Source organism: Notothenia rossii (genome assembly GCF_949606895.1).
Source record: "Notothenia rossii genome assembly, chromosome: 3".
NCBI classification, from domain to species: domain Eukaryota; kingdom Metazoa; phylum Chordata; class Actinopteri; order Perciformes; family Nototheniidae; genus Notothenia; species Notothenia rossii.
This window is the reverse complement of record NC_136901.1, coordinates 4,678,131-4,700,717: the sequence shown is the minus strand read 5'-3', so window position 1 is coordinate 4,700,717 and position 22,587 is coordinate 4,678,131. Positions and strand designations below refer to the sequence as shown.

Genomic DNA, 22,587 nt, shown 5'->3' with positions numbered 1-22,587 from the left:
ATCGATGGGTAGGTTTACATACAAACATTTACACCAAACGTAAATACACAAAAGCTACTTAAACAATTTGGAAGTGGAAAAACAAGTGGAGGGATGTGCAGAATATACTCAGATATATTTGTATATTTATCATCTGTATATCGATGTTATTATGTAATAGAATACGATAAATAATGTGTATTCGGTGTGCAGTATTTACAAATCAAGTAGGGAGACACTGTGTGTGTGTGTGTGTGTGTGTGTGTGTGTGTGTGTGTGTGTGTGTGTGTGTGTGTGTGTGTGTGTGTGTGTGTGTGTGTGTGTGTGTGTGTGTGTGTGTGTGTGTGTGTGTGTGTGTGTGTGTGTGTGTGTGTGTGTGTGTGTGTGTGTGTGTGTGTGTGTGTGTGTGTGTGTGTGTGTGTGTGTGTGTGTGTGTGTGTGTGTGTGTGTGTGTGTGTGTGTGATTTTACTTAGCAGAAATCCAGGTGTGCGTTGGAAATGAGCCACACTGTTCTCACTTCAGTGTGTGTGTGTGTGTGTGTTGGACAGTGTGTCTTCCTACAGTCTGTTAGCAGTGGGCACAAATGAGCGCTCTCTCTGCACCTCAGTGGGATGATTTGGTGTCTGCATGTATCATCCTGTGTCTCTAAATAAATAAATATCCATCCACTAGTCTCTCGTAGTGCAGCAGACTGTGCTCAGTGCCGTTGGCTAAGGTTTTGGAGCTCAGCCTTTCAGTGCAAAGTCTAGAACATTCTCTCAGTCTCCTAAGCAATGATGCAATGTTGGAAAGTCTATTGTTTTGTTCATCCATGCTCAAAAGTCAACAGGGTTCAAAAGGGGGTGAAACAAAGCATGTGAAAATGTTCCTGAACTATCAGTGGAAGATGATCTGCTTTGTTTATTTGACTGACGCACTTATTACCTCGTCTGGTGAATAATAAGCGTGATACAAAAGTTCCAACACTCGACTGAGGTTTATTTTATGACCTGTTGCTGTTAATTAAACTCAAGTCATCTGTTTAATCAGCGAATGAAACATGGCTTTCAGAAACACTTTACCTTCCTGCAGAACCTCTGATTAAACACACCGGTTCCTAATTGGCTCTTAAATAACCTATACATTAATACAGATACCGATATCTTTCAGGGGAAATAAAAGCCTTTATCTACTCATGTTGGTACACAAAACAACCTGGGCTTTTTTTTTTAACATTAATACAGCATTTTTTGGCACAATTTCTTTTTTTTGAATAGCCCCAACAACTCGTATTATCCTACCTTGGCTAGTGTCGGTTAACATATAAAAAAAGACAATTGCATATGTAGATTTCTGTAGATATACTTTCTTCATCCTAATTGTGATTATGTCATTCAGGATGAGTTAAAACATTGAAAATCAATACAACAATTAACATAAGCTGTACATGCACATGCTGTACATACATTAAACAGATGTATATCAATTCAGTGTCTACAAAAGACTAGGGATGCCAGAAACTGACCATGATCAAAATCGATTATACCTACCTGCCGCTTTGTTCATCTTTAGTTGCACGTGTGAGGGAGAGGGAGAGGGAGAGGGAGAGGGGGGGGGTGGGGGCGGGGTCGGTGTGTAGCGTGCTGCAGCAGCAGTCTGCTCTGCACGCAGGCTTCCTCCAAGTTTACACTAAAACAAACTGGTGGTGTGACCAATGGCCATTTACAATTATTAATACTATTACTATTATTAGCATTATTCTATATTTTGGATGAAACTAAGCCAGAAAAAAAAAACATAAATAATAATATATATAAATAAAATCGATTTTTAAAAATAATATTCGGTTATGGAGACCGTAACGAATATTCGAATAATCGCTGGCATCCCTACAAAAGACACACTATACATATTATAGGGTTGAGTTAGAATACTCAAAAAGTATAAATATTCAAACGTAGACTGATTGTATTTGAAGAGAGGTTGAATGAGGAGAGTATGCAGTGTGCAAAGCAGGTGCACTTTTGAATTGAAATGTATTTACTTGCAGAGAGTTAGTGTTTAATAAATGTACAGACTATTTCATTAGATATACTTTATTCATCCTAAATTGGGATTGTTTCAAATCAGCACGTTAAAAGCATTCCAGAATGGGTTAAAAAAAAAAGTGAAATCAATTAGAAAACGAACATAAGTAGAAACATAGGACACTATATCTGCCACGTCATTCAAACTCACCTTTTCACTCTGGCCTTCAACTCCTAATAACCCATGAACCCCTCGCCATTGTTCCACCTAGCTTACCACTTTTTACTTTTGTTGTTACATTTCTTCTTTACTTGCTCGTGAAGCGCTTTGAGCACCAGGAAAAGCTTTTCAAAGCTCATCCTCTCTCTGCAGGCGACTACGTGGTGCTGACGGTGTACTTCGACCTCAGCAGGAGGATGGGATACTTCACCATCCAGACCTACATCCCCTGCATCCTGACCGTGGTTCTGTCCTGGGTCTCCTTCTGGATCAAGAGCGACGCCACGCCCGCTCGCACCGCTCTAGGTAAACATCCTTTAATGCTATGTATGTTGTCGTGGATCTGAAACCTTAGACACTGAAGACATAAACCAAATATATAACAAAATAGAAGCACGGACAGACTGCTGATTGAAGGAGTTATTATATTGTTGTATATAAGCGTCAGAATACTTGCTCTAAGTCTGCAAAGAGTGTCTGTGTAAAGAATAAGAGAGTCTCACAGGTTTGATCCACTTCTTTTTAGTTTACCGAGCACTAAACCTTTGGACCTCTTACAGTCACATGCTCAATAACACGCTGCAGACTAGGGTTGCAAAATAGGGTTTTCAAAGATGGAAACTTTCCACGGAATAAACTGGGAATTTTCAAAATTGAAGGTTGGCTCTTCATAGGGAACTTAACATAGTTGGGGAAAGTATATTTTAGCATAATCTTGACTAAAACAAACAGATGCCATTCAAGTACCGTAATTTCCGGACTATAAGGCGCACCTGAATATAAGCCGCAGCAGCTAAATTGAATGATGTGTACATATATAAGCCGCACTGGACTATAAGCCGCAGGTGTTTTAATGTTTCATTACCATATGTAAGGGTTCGTGCACAGAGGGGATTGTCGGGAAAGAGATGGCTGTTTGAGGAAGCTCCCATTTATTAACATTTCAACAAACAAGTTGCATATTTGCATAACGTATTCAAGTGTTACCATTTAGTGCAATAGTAGCTACAGAACATGTACTGTGTAAACTGTACTGTATCACATAGCGTTTCAGACACACAAACTTTTCAACTTTCAAACTTAAACGGTGCGCTCCCAGCGCACGTACCGGCAGTGATCTACAGCAGTGGTTTTCAACCAGTGGTACGGGGACAAACTGTCTCGCTCTCGTAATGTCTGTCTGTCTTGCTCTCGTTCTGTCTCTCGTACCACTCTCGGTTCCACTTTTACTTTTGCGCGCTACCTGTCTCACTCTTTTCCGGCCTCCAGCTTTTCCTGCTGGAGCCCGCCGCCTAAAGGTGGGGGGCGCGGACCGGCCATAGAGCCCATAGAGTTAAAGGTGGTGGACTGTAACCTGTAAAACCCATAGATTTAGGAGGTCCCCTAGTGGCCGTTAGCTGTAACAATCCATAGATTAGCCGCACCGTTATATAAACCGCAGCGTCGAAAAATGGGAAAAAATGCGCGGCTTATAGTCCGAAAATTACGGTACACTTGAATATCCATTCCATAGCACACTGCTTACTGCATGGCTATTGAGACCACAGAAAGGTTCGCAACAGGCTCACAAATGAGAGAGTGGAAAAACTGGTTGGCATTCGGGCAAACCTCAAGCTCTCTGAACCGGACACAGAGCCATCCTCAACAAGGCTGGACAGTGACACTGAAGAGGACGACTCAGAGTGTGATGTTGATGAGGCCCAGGAAGAGCCCGTTGACTGAAAGGCTTTAACCAAAATGCAGAGGATCGCTTGAAGGAAGATGTTCATGTTTAATTGGACTTTTTGGATGGGGGGTGCATTTTTGTTCATTTTTGAATGAGTGGGGTTGAGGGGGATGAGTAACATTAACACAACATTCCTGTTTTCGTTCTTCAATGAGAAACATTTTTATTTAATTTTTTTAATCTGTTGAAATGTCATGTTTTTTGTTTAATTTTGCATCGAATATTTCCAAAATTCCCAGCTTAACTTCCCATGGAAACTTTCCGCCCCTTTGCAACCCTACTGCAGACAGACATGTGCACATTCAAGGGCTCTTAAGTTAAACTAAAGGATGAAACTCACGAGCATGGCTTTCAACACATCATCATATAATATAGATTATTTCAACATTTGATGTAGCATTGTTGGAGGAGCCACGTTTACTTTAGTGATCAGGATCCATATTAAACTCCCTGCCCCTGCTGTCGTTTAATAACAGGGACATGACTCGAAAGTTGTTTGCAGGATTTAGAGCTTTTAAAAAAAAAACTAATTCCCATTCAGTCTGAGATTTAGGACGCTTGAAAGCAATAATCTCGCCCTTTGTTGCCGTAGTTATTACAGGCAAAAGCAATCATTTTACTAGAGTGTGTGTGTGTGTGTGTGTGTGTGTGTGTGTGTGTGTGTGTGTGTGTGTGTGTGTGTGTGTGTGTGTGTGTGTGTGTGTGTGTGTGTGTGTGTGTGTGTGTGTGTGTGTGTGTGTGTGTGTGTGTGTGTGTGTGTGTGTGTGTGTGTGTGTGTGTGTGTGTTAGCAGGTCATTAAGCCATCTTTGATGTGTGTGTGTCTTGTTTTCTTTTGTGCATTCTTTAAGTGTTAATCCTATTTTCTTTTTGCACGAGTTAACCATCATTTTTTGTATTATGTTCCTCCCACTGCATGCCTCCCATTAGCTCATTTGCTTTCCTGTGGATGATGATGATGATGATGATGATGTTGTGCTGGTGGCTGTTTAAAGTGGAGTCTAAGGTAAGTATCTAAAGAGTACAAGCCTATACTGTATCTAGTCATATTAAAGTGGAGATGTCTGAATGTAAAGCGCTTAAGTACAAATGTAGTTAATGACCTTTTCTTGACAGTAATGGGGCGGAGCCTGCGAGCTAGTTCAGGCAGTCAACTCGAGCACTTCTGCTGCATTCATACATGACGCCCCTTGCCACTCTACAGCCAACCCACCAGAGTGTCCTTAATATGCCGCTCTATTGAACCTGCCAGATCTCTCTCCATGCATTGCTTGCTTCTGCTATTGCTGCAGCTACTTCCACGTCGCTGCTGCTTGCTGCCCCACCACCACCCCAGCTTCCACCCCAGCTTCCACCCCAGCTTCCACCCCACCACCACCCCAGCTTCCACCCCAGCTTCCACCCCACCACCACCCCAGCTTTCGCCCCAGCTTCCACCCCACCACCACCCCAGCTTCCACACCAGCTTCCACCCCAGCTTCCACCCCAGCTTCCACCACCCCAGCTTCCACCCCAGCTTCCAGCACCCCAGTTTCCACCCCACCACCACCCCAGCTTCCACCCCAGCTTCCACCCCAGCTTCCTCCCCACCACCACCCCAGCTTCCACCCCAGCTTCCACCCCACCACCACCCCAGCTTCCACCCCAGCTTCCACCCCAGCTTCCTCCCCACCACCACCCCAGCTTCCACCCCAGCTTCCTCCCCACCACCACCCCAGCTTCCACCCCAGCTTCCACCCCACCACCACCCCAGCTTCCACCTGTAGGCTCGGGGGGTTAGTTATTTAATCATCACTCATCGTGCTATGTATATCTGTGGAGTGATGTTGTACCACAGAATACACATTCAGAAGAACATTGTCTGTTTCCAAACATGTTAAAGAAACACGTGATGTTGGTGATGGTGATGTCTGAGATAAAAGGTTATTAATACACATAGGGAATTCCAGGTGTAAGAGCAGCAATAGGAAAATAAATAATAATAATTTGTGAGAAATGTAGAGATAGATGATTAAAGGATAATAACATTTATACAAATAAACATTAAAATATTCAGAGGTGTATCTAAACACTAACATATTACAAATGAAATGGAATACTCTCTAATATGTACTTGTATACATACAAAAACTGTGTACAGTAGCTTGCAATACAAAGTTAAATATATCCTGATGCAGAAGTAGTAAGCCAATTAAAAACCTAATTGTGTATAAAATAATGACATAACATGGTTTTGGTGGAATTGTTTATTACTGTGTTGATGTTTACTCAGACCTGTGGCTGAGTAAACATGTGCATAGTTTACGAATCACAGTAAGACACTTGACGACAGTGCAGACTCATCGGTTGACTCGAAGTGAAGCCTTGTGGAGATCTAGATTATGATAATTGTTGTTGTGCAAACTGCTGCTTGTAGTCGAAAATAGGTCCCTTGTGATCAAATGAAGATTGTGAGATGACTTAGCTCTTTGCCCTCCTGCACCTAGTATCTGTTTGATAACTGTGCTTTTCTCTTTTAATTCAGGAGGAGCTGTTCATTTACTCCCCTGGTGTGAATTTAACGGCGTAAATTGAAGTAGAAATTAGAAAAACAACTCAAAGCTCCCCGGTGGTACCTGTTGAAGGAGATTAAAGTCAAACACGTGAACTCACTTGATACTATCCGACCTCTCCAAACTCCTGCTACACACACACACACACACACACACACACACACACACACACACACACACACACACACACACACACACACACACACACACACACACACACACACACACACACACACACACACACACACACACACACACACACACACACACACACACACACTCTTTAATTCCTCTCAGTCCCTGTTGCCACTCTGCCAATATCGCAGAAGGTCATCTGGAACGCCCCGGCGGTTGTAAAGAAGTGATATTGAAGTTCCAGCAGAAAGTTCTCTAATCGCTGTGAGAGGAAAGTCTTCTCGTCTGATCATTAAATGGAAGCTTTATGTCTTTGTGCTGTTAATGAGATATGATCGTGATACAAGGTTGTGTTGTGCTCGGCTTCTCTTGTATCGTTAGGTTGGTAAAAGTGGATTCTTTGTTGCTCTTTGCTGAAGGCTTATTAATTAAATAGTTGTTGTTATCCTTGAGAGTCTGTAAGTACATAACCTGGATAAACAATGCTTAATAAGATAAGGTATTTAAGTAAAGGATTATCTTCCACACTTATTAAAACCTAATTGTGTATATGGCATCTTTTGTTCTGAAAAAATACATCTTATAACGAAAAAATGGACCAGTGTGAGGAACATATGTCTGCTGTAGTGTCTAGAGACATTTGAGAGGTCTTACTTCATAATAATGTTGCTAGGCTACAAACAAACAATTCACTACCATTGAATCAGAGTTATAGCTGTGTGTGTGTGTGTGTGTGTGTGTGTGTGTGTGTGTGTGTGTGTGTGTGTGTGTGTGTGTGTGTGTGTGTGTGTGTGTGTGTGTGTGTGTGTGTGTGTGTGTGTGTGTGTGTGTGTGTGTGTGTGTGTGTGTGTGTGTGTGTGTGTGTGTGTGTGTGTGTGTGTGTGTGTGTGTGTGTGTGTGTGTATATATAACCGTCAACCTGTCTGCATGCAGTGAGGGCTTATTGTGTGTGTGTGTGTGTGTGTGTGTGTGTATATAACCGTCAACCTGTCTGCATGCAGTGAGGGCTTATTGTGTGTGTGTGTGTGTGGGCGGCGGTGTGATACATGACCAAAGGCAGAGAAAGGCTTGTGATCTCAAACAAACAGAAAAAAGCACGCTGTCCCCATCCTGATAAACATCCACAACCAGCTCCACAAAAGAAAGTCATTTAGCCTTTCTTCTTCGGTACATCCCTGGTTTTTCTGGTCGGCCGGAGACCTGATCCTGAGCAGAGATAAGAGGAATAAAGGAAAGGGACAGTAAGAGAGTGTGAAGGGAAGGCTGCTGGCAGGGAGACATGTCAAGAGGAGGATTGGCTGGGATTGCAGGCAGCTGGAAGTGCAGGGAAAAGGCTGGTGATGCTGCTGCCCTGCACCTCGCCTGAAGGCACTGTGCCTTGACCATAACCTGCCTTGACAAGCTGCTTACCTGTTCCAGGCGGGTTTTCCAAAGAGCTGTCACTCAGCAGCAGGATCTGTGGAGGTCGGAGAGCTCCGCTTGATTCCCATCAGATCTCAATCTCTACAGAGGGAATGAACGCACCTGAAGGCACGGGGCGGGAATGTGGAGCTTGAGAGAGTGGAGGTGATAAACTGGTGTCTTAATACTACACAGGGAAATGTCACACAAGTGCTCTTACTTAAAAGATATTTTCTCCCAACTGTGAGAAAGACATTTGGAAAATCTAGCAATGCTGATATATTAGTTTAGTCTTAGAAATAAGAGAGTTGGCTGCTCTTCTTAGCTTGAGACTAGTGTTGCATTGTGGGGAATAGACCTGCAATGGTTCATTTCCACCTATTTGTTAAGTATTTGTTTATCCCAAATGTTGGGCCCTGGCTAGCAGCATGCAGTGGCAAAGCATCTTATTTCTCAGCATACAGTTGAAAACACGGTTCCCTCTGAGAGCCGTCATTCACACAGAGGCCTGTCAATGGTCTGTCAGCTTGGGTGTGAGGGCTGCCAGTGTTCCTCATGGGAAGTCTAGCTTTAGGCAGTGAGTTAAAGATTTGTGGTGTGAGTACAGAGACATCAATCCCTCAAACTGTGTGTGTGCTGCAGAGAGAAACATGTAAATGGTCTGCTACTTGCTTTTTGATTGCCCCTGATTTTTGGAGTGTAGCAGTAAATAGACATAGCTGAGATATTATAGAGGAGAGTGGACATGCTCATTAGGGACTCATGTAGGGCCATCTGACTGATTACATGCATGGGAGAGATGGCTTTAAGTCAAGGCCTCTACGCACCTGTAATCAGATTATATTGTAGCTGCGTTTTAACCTCAATCACTGGTACATTAATTTGGAAACTTCCGCATAATTACCCCAAACAAACAGGCCCTCGCTGTCAGCTCAAAGCAACTCATGTTCCTGCATCATTTCAGACCGTGTATATATTCCTAGTTGTTTCAAAGCTGATGCAAACAGTAGTGACAGCCTCCCTGTTGTGGGGCGATTCAGAGGACTGGCATTGGAAACATTGGGCGAAAAAGCTTCAGAAGCACTCAAATGTTATTGTAATAGTAATTTTGTCGGACAAACAGGCCTAAATATGACATTTCAGCTTTAATAGTGGCAAATCCAAAATTGTATTTCCTGCTTTTCACTTCAAGCGGCCCCCAAGCTCATTTTCAGGTGTATATCGGTATGTAGTGTCTCTACTTTAAAGAGTCCTCTCCTGCTGATGTTCAGGTGTATATCAGTATGTAGTGTCTCTACTTTAAAGAGTCCTCTCCTGCTGATGTTCAGGTGTATATCAGTATGTAGTGTCTCTACTTTAAAGAGTCCTCTCCTGCTGATGTCCAGGTGTATATCGGTATGTAGTGTCTCTACTTTAAAGAGTCCTCTCCTGCTGATGTTCAGGTGTATATCGGTATGTAGTGTCTCTACTTTAAAGAGTCCTCTCCTGCTGATGTTCAGGTGTATATCAGTATGTAGTGTCTCTACTTTAAAGAGTCCTCTCCTGCTGATGTTCAGGTGTATATCAGTATGTAGTGTCTCTACTTTAAAGAGTCCTCTCCTGCTGATGTTCAGGTGTATATCAGTATGTAGTGTCTCTAATTTAAAGAGTCCTCTCCTGCTGATGTTCAGGTTCATATCAGTATGTAGTGTCTCTACTTTAAAGAGTCCTCTCCTGCTGATGTTCAGGTTCATATCAGTATGTAGTGTCTCTACTTTAAAGAGTCCTCTCCTGCTGATGTTCAGGTTCATATCAGTATGTAGTGTCTCTACTTTAAAGAGTCCTCTCCTGCTAATGTTCCGGTGTATATCAGTATGTAGTGTCTCTACTTTAAAGAGTCCTCTCCTGGTGATGTTCAGGTGTATATCAGTATGTAGTGTCTCTACTTTAAAGAGTCCTTTCCTGCTGATGTTCAGGTGTATATCAGTATGTAGTGTCTCTACTTTAAAGAGTCCTCTCCTGCTGATGTTCAGGTGTATATCAGTATGTAGTGTCTCTACTTTAAAGAGTCCTCTCCTGCTGATGTTCAGGTGTATATCAGTATGTAGTGTCTCTACTTTAAAGAGTCCTCTCCTGCTGATGTTCAGGTGTATATCAGTATGTAGTGTCTCTACTTTAAAGAGTCCTCTCCTGCTGATGTTCAGGTGTATATCAGTATGTAGTGTCTCTACTTTAAAGAGTCCTCTCCTGCTGATGTTCAGGTGTATATCAGTATGTAGTGTCTCTAATTTAAAGAGTCCTCTCCTGCTGATGTTCAGGTGTATATCAGTATGTAGTGTCTCTACTTTAAAGAGTCCTCTCCTGCTGATGTTCAGGTTCATATCAGTATGTAGTGTCTCTACTTTAAAGAGTCCTCTCCTGCTGATGTTCAGGTTCATATCAGTATGTAGTGTCTCTACTTTAAAGAGTCCTCTCCTGCTAATGTTCCGGTGTATATCAGTATGTAGTGTCTCTACTTTAAAGAGTCCTCTCCTGGTGATGTTCAGGTGTATATCAGTATGTAGTGTCTCTACTTTAAAGAGTCCTTTCCTGCTGATGTTCAGGTGTATATCAGTATGTAGTGTCTCTACTTTAAAGAGTCCTCTCCTGCTGATGTTCAGGTGTATATCAGTATGTAGTGTCTCTACTTTAAAGAGTCCTCTCCTGCTGATGTTCAGGTGTATATCAGTATGTAGTGTCTCTACTTTAAAGAGTCCTCTCCTGCTGATGTTCAGGTGTATATCAGTATGTAGTGTCTCTACTTTAAAGAGTTCTCTCCTGCTGATGTTCAGGTGTATATCAGTATGTAGTGTCTCTACTTTAAAGAGTCCTCTCCTGCTGATGTTCAGGTGTATATCAGTATGTAGTGTCTCTACTTTAAAGAGTCCTCTCCTGCTGATGTTCAGGTGTATATCAGTATGTAGTGTCTCTAATTTAAAGAGTCCTCTCCTGCTGATGTTCAGGTTCATATCAGTATGTAGTGTCTCTACTTTAAAGAGTCCTCTCCTGCTGATGTTCAGGTTCATATCAGTATGTAGTGTCTCTACTTTAAAGAGTCCTCTCCTGCTGATGTTCAGGTTCATATCAGTATGTAGTGTCTCTACTTTAAAGAGTCCTCTCCTGCTAATGTTCCGGTGTATATCAGTATGTAGTGTCTCTACTTTAAAGAGTCCTCTCCTGGTGATGTTCAGGTGTATATCAGTATGTAGTGTCTCTACTTTAAAGAGTCCTCTCCTGGTGATGTTCAGGTGTATATCAGTATGTAGTGTCTCTACTTTAAAGAGTCCTTTCCTGCTGATGTTCAGGTGTATATCAGTATGTAGTGTCTCTACTTTAAAGAGTCCTCTCCTGCTGATGTTCAGGTGTATATCAGTATGTAGTGTCTCTACTTTAAAGAGTCCTCTCCTGCTGATGTTCAGGTGTATATCAGTATGTAGTGTCTCTACTTTAAAGAGTCCCTCTCCTGCTGGGGAGGGGGGTGGTTCAGGGGGTTTGGGGGGGGGGGAGGGTGGGGATTAGGCTGGGCTGATGTTAGGTGTATATCAGTATGTAGTGTCTCTACTTTAAAGAGTCCTCTCCTGCTGATGTTCAGGTGTATATCAGTATGTAGTGTCTCTAATTTAAAGAGTCCTCTCCTGCTGATGTTCAGGTGTATATCAGTATGTAGTGTCTCTACTTTAAAGAGTCCTCTCCTGCTGATGTTCAGGTTCATATCAGTATGTAGTGTCTCTACTTTAAAGAGTCCTCTCCTGCTGATGTTCAGGTTCATATCAGTATGTAGTGTCTCTACTTTAAAGAGTCCTCTCCTGCTAATGTTCCGGTGTATATCAGTATGTAGTGTCTCTACTTTAAAGAGTCCTCTCCTGGTGATGTTCAGGTGTATATCAGTATGTAGTGTCTCTACTTTAAAGAGTCCTTTCCTGCTGATGTTCAGGTGTATATCAGTATGTAGTGTCTCTACTTTAAAGAGTCCTCTCCTGCTGATGTTCAGGTGTATATCAGTATGTAGTGTCTCTACTTTAAAGAGTCCTCTCCTGCTGATGTTCAGGTGTATATCAGTATGTAGTGTCTCTACTTTAAAGAGTCCTCTCCTGCTGATGTTCAGGTGTATATCAGTATGTAGTGTCTCTACTTTAAAGAGTTCTCTCCTGCTGATGTTCAGGTGTATATCAGTATGTAGTGTCTCTACATGTCTCCATGCTTTAATGTTCAAAAAGCTCTTTATTGTTCTCATACTGCCTGTGCTGCAGCACCTCTTTTCACCCTCTGTCTGAAACCAGAGCCCAGTCTGCTCTGAGATGTCCCGCCCCTTTGCCTGTACAATTAGTTGGAGTGCTAGCCAATAGAATCGTGACTGCTACATGGTGATGTCATTATGGTCTACAAAGGAGTCTCATGGAGGCGTTTCAGGACGGCAGGGAGTGTGTGAAACTCTGGACGGCATGTTAGGATTTGTGTTAGACTGACACAATGTTTAGACCGGTTAGACGTGCATGAAGTGGTGTTTGGACAGATTATGTGTGTAGCTCTGATATAACTCATGCTGTCTTGTGATCTGGGCTCTGATCCCTGTCTGGTTCCCCTCGAGTCCATGAAAACACCGGTCCAACCCCTGGACACACAGCAAAGGTCAACATCTGATTTGTTTGTTAGCACCCCCCAATAACTGCACATGTGAAATGTGTGTGTTCTTTGTTATTGCTGTGATCACACCGTTCATATTATCCTGCAGTGTATTTGCCATCTCTCTCTTGCTCTCGACTTACAGGTTCAGTTCGGCTGCACAGACAGGAATCAGCCGGTTGCTATGGCATCATGAAGCGAGCGTTCCCACAGAATGAATTAAACTGTACGACAGAAACTGGTGATATTGATTTGAAACAGCAGCCCAAACTGTGAGCAGCGACGGGTGGCTGGGGAGGAAACACTCTGGCTGTTTCCTTGAGATCACACTGTTTGCCGTACACAATGTGAACAGATGTTTGGTATTAAAAACATAGGTGATTTACTTAGCTTACGTCTAATGAGCGGGAGGAAAGGAGGAAAGTCTAGACGACCACTAGACCAGAGGAGGTTGCTGCAAATAGACGGGAGCAACTCGTCTCTATGGAAACCAGAGGCGAAAACAGTGGCACACACTGCCATGAAAGACTTGTGGGAGACGAGGATGAAAGACGGAAGAAGGGAAAGTGGAAGGAGGGGTGATGAGAGGGAAAGATGATGTGTGTGGCAGCAGTAGATATCGATGCCCCCAGTGGGCATTAATGTCTCCGGGTTCATCTGTCTTTGAAATAATTGATTTCATTTCACCGAGCCGACACAATATCCTCCCTCAAGCCACTGTGGGGAGTAATGTCTTTCAAACAATGCCACTGATGACACAATGAGACACAGAAGTTAGCTCCAATTAGAATACCATCACGGCGGGTAATTATTGACAGCGATAACAGCCACTTTGGTATTGTACAGCTATGTTAGAGAAGGTTGGATGGGCTTCACAGCAGGGACTGGTGCTCCAGGTGACGGTTAAGAAGTTGGTGTAATTGTGATGTACTTGATATGCGAGTTAGTTTCAGCCTGTTTATGTTCTTGTAACATTATTACTATGTCACTGTCACTTGGCAGGTAGTACTCCTCAATGCCTTCTTGAATAATCCAGGTGTTTAGCAATTTAACAAAACTATGAGTTTATTTGCCTATTTACCACATGCTATACTGACTTTATTAATCATGCATGACGAAAAAATACTGACTTGTCTCCATATTTTCCACATGCAGCCCTGAGTTTTTGTAGCATATATTCCACATGCTGTACAAGGTTTTTTTTTTGTGCATATTTTACACTATTCTATGACTTTTAAGGTAAAAACATTTGTATTTTTTGGACGAAATAAGTGTGTAGTAGGGCTATCCTGAATACCTTTTTTTTTTTTCGGGCTCCAAATATTCGAATACAGCCCTAGTGTGTAGAAACCAGGCGTGGCACAGTACGTTGTTAAAAATGACCATAATGTAACATGATATTTTATGTGGAAATAAGGCACGGTACAGTGTGTGGAAACCAGTTACAGTAGTTTATTTCTTTGTTGTAACAATGCTTCTTGGCAATACATCTTATACCGTTGGAAAGCCTGTTTATTAACCTTTGAAATGGTGCTACATTTATGAAGAACATGCATTTGTGGGATGAGCAGCAGAGCTGAGTACACTGGAGGAAATAAGTATTTGATCTCCTTGCAACAAACAAGAATTCTGGCTCCCACAGACCGGCTAAATAAGTAATCTTCCTTTAGGAAAGTACTTATGATATCAACTTTGTAACCTGTATAAAAGAAATCTCTCCACAGAATCAATAAATCAGATTCCACCATGGGCAAAGAGCTGTCTACGGACCTCAGGGACAAGATCAGGATCTTTGGCTGTTGAAAAGAAACAGGATTGATTCAATAATGTGGACATCCACCCAGAAAACCCCATATGCATTAATAATGGTCATTAATAAACCTCTGCCCTCGTTACATAATCACAACTTCAGCATCGGTCGCCCCGGTGCTGACCAGTGTTCATTTTCAGATTAAGTCTTAAGAAGAAAATGGTTATTACTTTGAGTCACATTTTAGTCCTTCATAGTTTTAGTCTCGTTTTAGTCAGCTACAACTCAAAACGTTTCAGTTCAGTTTTTGTCAATGAAAAATCATTACTTTTAGTCCAAATGTTTTCTCTCTTTCAACTATTTCTGTTCGGCAAATACACGTATCTGAAATTGGAATTAGCGTGACAATATCAAGTGTTAACAATCGTATAGCGACATTTCCCTCTTAACTCTTTACTTGTGAGTGACGTGTGCAGATTCCCAGAATCCCAACTAATTCAACCAATGACAGGGATGCATTTTGACGGACAATCGGGGGGGAAATATCCTGCATGTCCAATAGTCCACCATTAACACTTTCTCGTCAAGGAAAACAAAGTGAAAATGAACAGTTTCACTCATCATACTTACTGCTGTCCTCCCCAGGTATCACCACGGTGCTGACCATGACCACGCTGAGCACAGTGGCCAGGAACTCGCTGCCCAGAGTGTCCTACGTGACGGCCATGGACCTGTTCGTCACCGTCTGCTTCCTGTTCGTCTTCGCCGCCATGATCGAGTACGCCATGCTCAACTACTGCGCCTACAGTCTACGCACACCTCCTGCCAAGACACAGAGAATGGTAACGGGAAGTGTGAGCAATATGTTGGAGCTTTCCATTTGCTGTATATCAGTTCCCACACCCACGGCTTCTCAAAACACATTGTAGAGCATGCATGTCTCATCTTGTCTGGCGTATCAAGCACTCTGCAAAGAGGACAGTGAAACAAATCACTACAAGAAACAAAGACACTTCAAACACCTAGAAATGTTGACACACAAAATGTCCAGTAGTCTCTCCAGACACTGTGTTTCCCAAACATATTAGTTACTTTAAAGACAGTAGGTTTATGGGTGTCATAGCAACCTTGGGAACCCAGAGAATTAGTAGCATTGATTGTAATGTAGCTGAAAAACAATCTTCATCCTCACGAGCTAATCACAAATAGGCCCATTGGCCCATTGAATTTAAGGGCCATGAAAATACTTCAGGCTGATTCAAGCTTTCAGAAAGTATTTCCATTGACCACAACAACATAGAAAGTGCACCATGCTTTCTTTGTGACATGTGAAACCATGCCTCCTGTTCAGAGCCGAATGTCCTGTGTGGGCGTCCTCAAGGCAGCACCTGCTGAGAACACTTTAATGGCGGCAAACATCCACCAGGACTGAGTCAGCCGTCACCACTCCACTTCCCCTCCGTTGTTCCCCCCCAAAGGACTTCCAGACAACGTTTCTCACAATTGTACAGACAGTCATTGCAGGCAGAACAATTCAGTTGTGCTTCATTTGGTCGTCTGTATTTCTGCTGTACTTTGGCCTGCTCTGTCTGTGGGGACGCCTCATGTTTCCTACCCCCCCCCCCCCCCTTCCCCCCCCTGCTGCTTTTTTTTCCTTTTTCCCCCACCCACTCAGTCAATGCTGTGCCTCCACATCTAGCTCTCTGTCTCTCTCACCTCCCACTCTTCCTCTCGCTGAGTAGTAGAGAGATGTTTGGAGATTTTTCCCCAATTAGGTTGTCCCTCACGATGTCATAAACACCAGGGAGGAAGTCACATAGTGAACTTCTCTGGATGAACTTATTCCAGACTAAAGCTGCTAAATATGGCTCTAAAAATGATTCAAACTAAATAATACTTCTTGTCATTATGTATTTTGAAAGCTGTAGTTTCTCTTTCTATGAGATATGTGTACGTTTTGTAATTCAATATTACTAAAAAAGACACATTTTCAAGAGTCGATCTGATTTTTACAACTCCATACATCTCTCTCTGTTCTGAAACGCATATCGATTAAAGAATGCTTTTTGCAGCGATGGACCCATTTTGTCATTTGCTAGTTTTTATGACCAAAGTCCGAACAGCTGGTACATTTCTAAATTTGTATTCAACACCACAGTGCTGGGCCTTGATGGAGTTCTTCAGTTATCTAAAACAGCAGTAATGAACATGTCAGGGCTTTGTGACCACAATGCAATGCAGCAAACAAGCATATTGCATTTAGAGATAAGTAATATATATATAGATATAGATATAATCAATGTGCTGCTCCAATCACAATCAAACCTGATCAGCTTTCTGTCGTCCCACACAGGTCTACTCATCTTTCAACATGGGTCACGCGCCTCGCTCCATGATGCCCATGGGCAACTCTCTGTTCTGGCAGGAGTACGACGACAACTGCCTGTACGAGTGCCTCGACGGGAAGGACTGCAAGAGCTTCTTCTGCTGCTACGAGGAGTGTAAAGAAGGCGGCTGGAGGAAAGGACGCGTCCACGTCAACATCGGGGAGCTGGACGCCTACTCTCGGGTTTTCTTCCCCACCTCCTTCCTGCTCTTCAACATAGTCTACTGGGTCAGCTACCTCTACCTCTAGTGGGTCTCGGGCTGCGACACGTTGGGCTCAAAGCGCCACGGTCCACTTTGCACCGCGGCCCGAGAATTAAACGGTGGATTACGAAAGACAAGCCGCGAGATATACGCGTGTGCTGTGGAGGCCGTGATACTTTGAGCGGCGGCACTCCGAGGAGACATAAACGCTCGACTGTAGATCAGCAAGCCGCCAGCATTAACTTGAATGGTCCCGTTTATGGCTCTCTCAGAAACCAGACGACAGACAGCTGTGGCTTCAGAGACGCGCGGGGACGGGGTGCGTCGCTCCGTCTCGGTCATCGAGATGGCGAAGCACCCATAGTGCCTTCTTTAGAAAGGGTGCGGCACCCAGAGACCCTGCTTCAAAGCTCATTATCTTCAGGCAGCGGAGGTTGAAGCGATGGCTTTGGCATTACAACATAAAGCCCTTTGCTACAGGCGGCAGAAATATATCTCAATAAATAACACTTCCTGTAAATTGGCTCCTCTGCGTCCTCATCTGGAGCGCTGGAGGAAATGGAAGGCGTTTCTATGATAAAATAAAAAGGGGACGTATTTCACCAAAAACACTCAATCAATTAAACTAACACTGGTGGAAGTAGGAGAAGCTAAAATGTCATGAAGTGACGTTTTGCTTCTCTCTCGCCTCCTTAGCCAGCCTTCAATCGTCGCTGTTTGAATCCCTATAACCTCACACACCACCCGCCCGCCGCATGCTGAGCTGTCTATTCTTTGATGAGCCTGGAACACCACTGGAGATGTTTAAAACTAACCCTCACTTTTAGTTAACCCTTAGAATTAGTTTCTTAGAATAGCAACCTTTTTCTTCTTCTTATAATTATCATTATAATTCAAATGAGTTGTTATTTCACACCTCGCTCAGCCATCACCTGTTAGTCGTTGTCTGGCGATGCTTTGAGACAGCCATGCAGTTTACAGTAGATGCCAAGAAGATTAGTGTGTTTTATAAGAAATGCTGGGTTACATTCTTACACACAATGTAGAAGTAAATACATACCAATCTAATATTTAACATGCTAATCTCATACACAGGCATGACATGTATGTTACAGTATATGAATAAACAGATTAGGGTTAGAGCAGTCTGACGACAGATATCGGACAACACTTTTCCTTATTTACATACTCAACGATGTGGTATTATTATCAGCGAGGCCTCTGGATAGTTTAAAGGGAAAGTTCAACATTTGTTTAACATAAATTCTCAATTAGTAGCCAGAACCTTTTTGGCTCAGAAGCTTTTATTTAGGGATTAACACCTCCACCTCTATAAGAGACTTGAAAGTGAAGTGAAGTTCCCCATGCAACACGTTCCTCATAAAGCCCATTCCCACAGCAAGAGTCACTTTGGCCTGTTCTCAAATCAAGCTCAACTCTACATACATTATTTTTACATTGACATTGTTGCAGCCGTGTTGGTTTATGGGTAAAAGCCCCCCAGCAGGACCTCTACAGTTTGACACGGTTACTTCAGCTGGTTGAATGAAACCAAATGAAACCGTCCCACTTTGGACTTCACATTAAAACAAGAGATATGTTACTGAGTGAGCTTTAGGCACACTATGCTGTATCTGGCTTCGTATCCATCTTATTCTCTGCAACTAAGCAAGTGAACTTAGTACACAACCAATGTAGAACTTTTCCAGTAGGCCATATCCTAAAGCCCATACACGTGACGTATTGGTGTTTCATTGCAGCTTCAGACGTAGAGCTTGAGTGCATAACGTTTGGAGTATTCCTGAGAGCTTCATGGCTGGAGTACGACGGTGCTGTAAAATGACTTCTGTATATCGTGATACTTCATACTGTACACGCAGTGGCAAATGGACGTCCCACACCCCCTCCTCTAACATGTGAAACGGATGCTACACGTGGAGGTACGGAAACACCACAGGGACGGTAAACGGCTCTTGAAGCGTTTTGGTTTTGTTTACTGTTCTATGGTGTTTTTTGCAGTTGTTTGGCTTTGTAGAACAATCAAACCCCACTTTTCCCTTTCCCCCCAACGCACACACACACACACACTTTTCCCCTGGTATTTATATGTTGAGAGAAAAGCTTTTATGTAAGATGTATCTAATTAATGTTTCTATTTTCATACAGTTATATATGGAATGTAAGTTAGGCCAGTAGCGAGGCCGGAGTCAATCTGGTTCCAGTTCAGTCAGTTCAAGCAGCCTGAATGAGCTCATATTTAGGGGTCCTATATATTCATGAGGCCGGCAGACATATTTGAGGCCTTTCTAAGACTTTGTTAGAACAATAGAGTGCTGCAGGGATGACATACTTGGAAAATGAACAACAAAACAATGGGATTGCTCCAGATTTATTCAGAAAATAAGCTCTGCGGTAAACCAAAGTTATGCAGAAAATGCTCATTCCTGTGTTTTAGGAATACTCTGTAGACTAGCTCAGAGCAGACAGTGTAGTTGCATTAGTCATTGAAATCTATGTATCTTTATGAACTGGCTGAATTGAACACAGCTTGGCCCACACCACAGTAAAGTGTCCTCACCTCTGATATTTCTACTACACTTTATAAGTGTCTTAGTCCGTTGAGATACTTCAATAAAACAAAATCACTATTTTCTACGTCTTAATGAAAATCACCTGTTTGTTTCAGCTGTATTTATAAAGCCTCTTTCCAATCAGAGTACTAACCCACGATCAGAGCATCCTTCACTCGCTGAAAGCCTCTTCCGGAGACCTCCCCACCCCCATTACAGCGTGCCGGCTCCAAAGCAGAGCGCCGGCCACACATCATGCATCTGTTACATCACCCCCCCACCCCCTGCCCACCAATTTAGTTTAGATTGTCAGCGAGGTCTCTGAGGACACGGCTGTATGACAGGGACGCCACTCTGACTCTGGATCAGCACTCCTTCGGGGTAATATTTTATGAAAACAGGATCTAGAGTGAAAGTCTTTTTTCTAGTGTGTGGTACATTGCTTATATTAATAAATAACGTTTTGGTCAAGTGCTACTGTGAAGTCTTTTTCTTGGAGAATGAAAGTCTTCCAGATATGTGAAATGAGTTGGGGGAGAGCCACAGGAGAACCTCCTCCATGAAGTCTTTATTTTGGACCAATACAGCATTTCATACTGAAAGCCCTGCACACACATCGCCCTCTTAAAGCTGCTGGTCACATGCAAATAGTGTGTGTGTGTGTGTGTGTGTGTGTGTGTGTGTGTGTGTGTGTGTGTGTGTGTGTGTGTGTGTGTGTGTGTGTGTGTGTGTGTGTGTGTGTGTGTGTGTGTGTGTGTGTGTGTGTGTGTGTGTGTGTGTGTGTGTGTGTGTGTGTGTGTGTGTGTGTGTGTGTGTGTGTGTGTGTGTGTGTGTGTGTCAATAATGCAACATTTATGATTACAATGGCAGTATTAAGTGCTGAAACTGCTAGGATTTCATGCTGGTTCATTATAAAACTGCATGCTAAACAAACCATAACCCCATTTAAGATGATTTGTAGAGCTCAAAATCACAAATGTGCCTCTAATGGTTTTACAGTCTTTACAACGCCCTCTATCCTTAAAGCCTCTGAGACCATTTGCCACAAACAACACATCAACAGCCGGTGGATTAGAATTCAAAATCACAATCTTTACGACATAACACCCGCTACCATCCAGCTTTAAACAACACACCAATAAAAATCACTTCAAAAACGCCATGAAGAGCAAGTGATAGAAGAAGTACTCAGGTGTTTTGCTTAAGTAGTAATACAACAGTCTGGAAATAGTCTGTGAGCTTTAAAATGTTACTTAAAGGGGACCTATCATGCAAAATGCACTTGTGTACATCTTCTCTACATGAATATGTGTCCCCGGTGTTCCAGGGAACTCACCAAGTGTCAGAAAACACAACCCTCTCTATTTTCCTCCATACCCAAATCTCTTAAAATGGGGCTGCAACGGATCTGAAACAGACTGATCCAGATTTGAACACTTCTATGACGTCACAGAAGTGGCGCTACGGCTATTGGGCGAACTCCATCAATCAGGAGGAGACAGCCACGGACATTGCCGTTGGAAAGCGCTGGAGAGGCTGTAGTACATATGCCAGGCCTGTAGATGGTGCTGTTCTCACAGAATCAGCCCATGATGCAAAGACAGTGTTCAATTGAGCGAAATGAGGAATGGCTAAAATGCATGATCTGTTTGGTATTTTGAAAAATAAAAAGTATAAATATGCCTTATATAGTCCTACACTATATTATTCAAATATAGCATGATAGGTGCACTTTAAATGAAATCAATATTAGGTATGAGCTAGAAATGGTATAGGGTACATTACCACTCAAATGCTATATCTGTACATACAGCGTTATACAGTTAAAGGAACAAACTGCAGGTGTTCAAATGTCCCTTCAAATGATCCCTAACCCTTTCACTTGTTCCAACCCCAGCTGGTATCATCTGTGAACTCATCTGTTCAGAATATGGCCAGTCATTGCTCTCATTAGTCAACACAAACTAATTCAATGTCCTGATGGGCGAGTTGACAAATCAAGCGTTCCATAAACAATGGAGTGGGTAACGAAAGTCCTCAGGCGGTGAGTCTGCCTAATAACAATGATACGACTAATATCCAGCGGCAGATGCACGAGCACGTCACTGCTTCGCCCTCACTTTGTTGACCTAGATCGAAGCGAGAGACAGACAGATAAGTGGAGTCAGAGGGTGGGAATTACAGAGCTGCAGCGCAAACTGCAACAAGACCTGCCTCCTACGCAGGAAAGAGCAGCAGGCTCACAGGGAGAGGAGCACCAATGCAGGTGTGTGTGTGTGTGTGTGTGTGTGTGTGTGTGTGTGTGTGTGTGTGTGTGTGTGTGTGTGTGTGTGTGTGTGTGTGTGTGTGTGTGTGTGTGTGTGTGTGTGTGTGTGTGTGTGTGTGTGTGTGTGTGTGTGTGTCAGATTTGGGCTTGTGTACGTCTCGATACAGTGTGCTCAGGCTTTTTTGCTCAGCAGGGGGCTTTGTGCGTGGGTGCTTGTATACACTCATAGCTGTGAGTATGTTAGGGATGCACAACATTTGTCTGTGCATGTTCTTCGGGTGAATTATGAGTTCGATAGATTCAAGTATTATTCTAACCTAAGACATGCAGTATTTGCAGTACGTGTTTCAGTGCCTGTTTCCACTCAGGTGTCACAGGCTCTGATAATGGAGGGCTGTCAGGTGTTGTCATGCTTCCTCAGGCAGCGTCATCTTGGGAAATGCCATCTGCAAAAAGCTGATTGCATTCCCAAATATTTCACTCATGTCTCTGGCTGGAATCCTTTCCTCCGTGTTTTTCAATACAGTTGAATTGTTTTCCTCTAATCAGTGGGAAACTGTCACATCCAGCTGACATGCTGCTGAGGAGTGTTGTGTTTCAGCTACTCCATAAATGCTTGGCCAATATTCATACTCCGGTGCTCGCTTTGTTTTGGTCTCTAACTTCTCTCCAGGGAAATATCTGGATGTTTAGCCGCCGGATGCTCCTCTCTCCCGAACACTGGGTTTGTTTGCGGTTCGTTTCCTAACCCTT

General features: G+C 43.0%; 1 protein-coding gene and 1 long non-coding RNA gene across 2 annotated transcripts in view; one reads left to right on the top strand and one right to left on the bottom strand.

Annotated features, from left to right (window-relative positions):
* The window catches only part of LOC307033992 (gamma-aminobutyric acid receptor subunit gamma-3-like), a 111,331-nt gene extending 91,292 nt beyond the window's left edge, over window positions 1–20,039 (top strand). The window contains 3 exon segments of the mRNA XM_079672653.1: window positions 2,360–2,512; window positions 15,055–15,251; window positions 16,763–20,039. Coding sequence (XP_079528779.1) covers window positions 2,360–2,512; window positions 15,055–15,251; window positions 16,763–17,044 — 632 coding nt within the window. The 3' untranslated portion in view covers window positions 17,045–20,039.
* LOC307033999 overlaps window positions 14,116–22,587 on the bottom strand; it is a 44,320-nt gene continuing 35,848 nt past the window's right edge. Inside the window, exons 6-7 of the long non-coding RNA XR_013806741.1 lie at window positions 15,040–15,231; window positions 14,116–14,455 (exon numbers count right to left, since the gene is read on the bottom strand). This is a non-coding gene — a long non-coding RNA (uncharacterized lncRNA). The remainder of the gene's footprint in view (window positions 14,456–15,039; window positions 15,232–22,587) is intronic.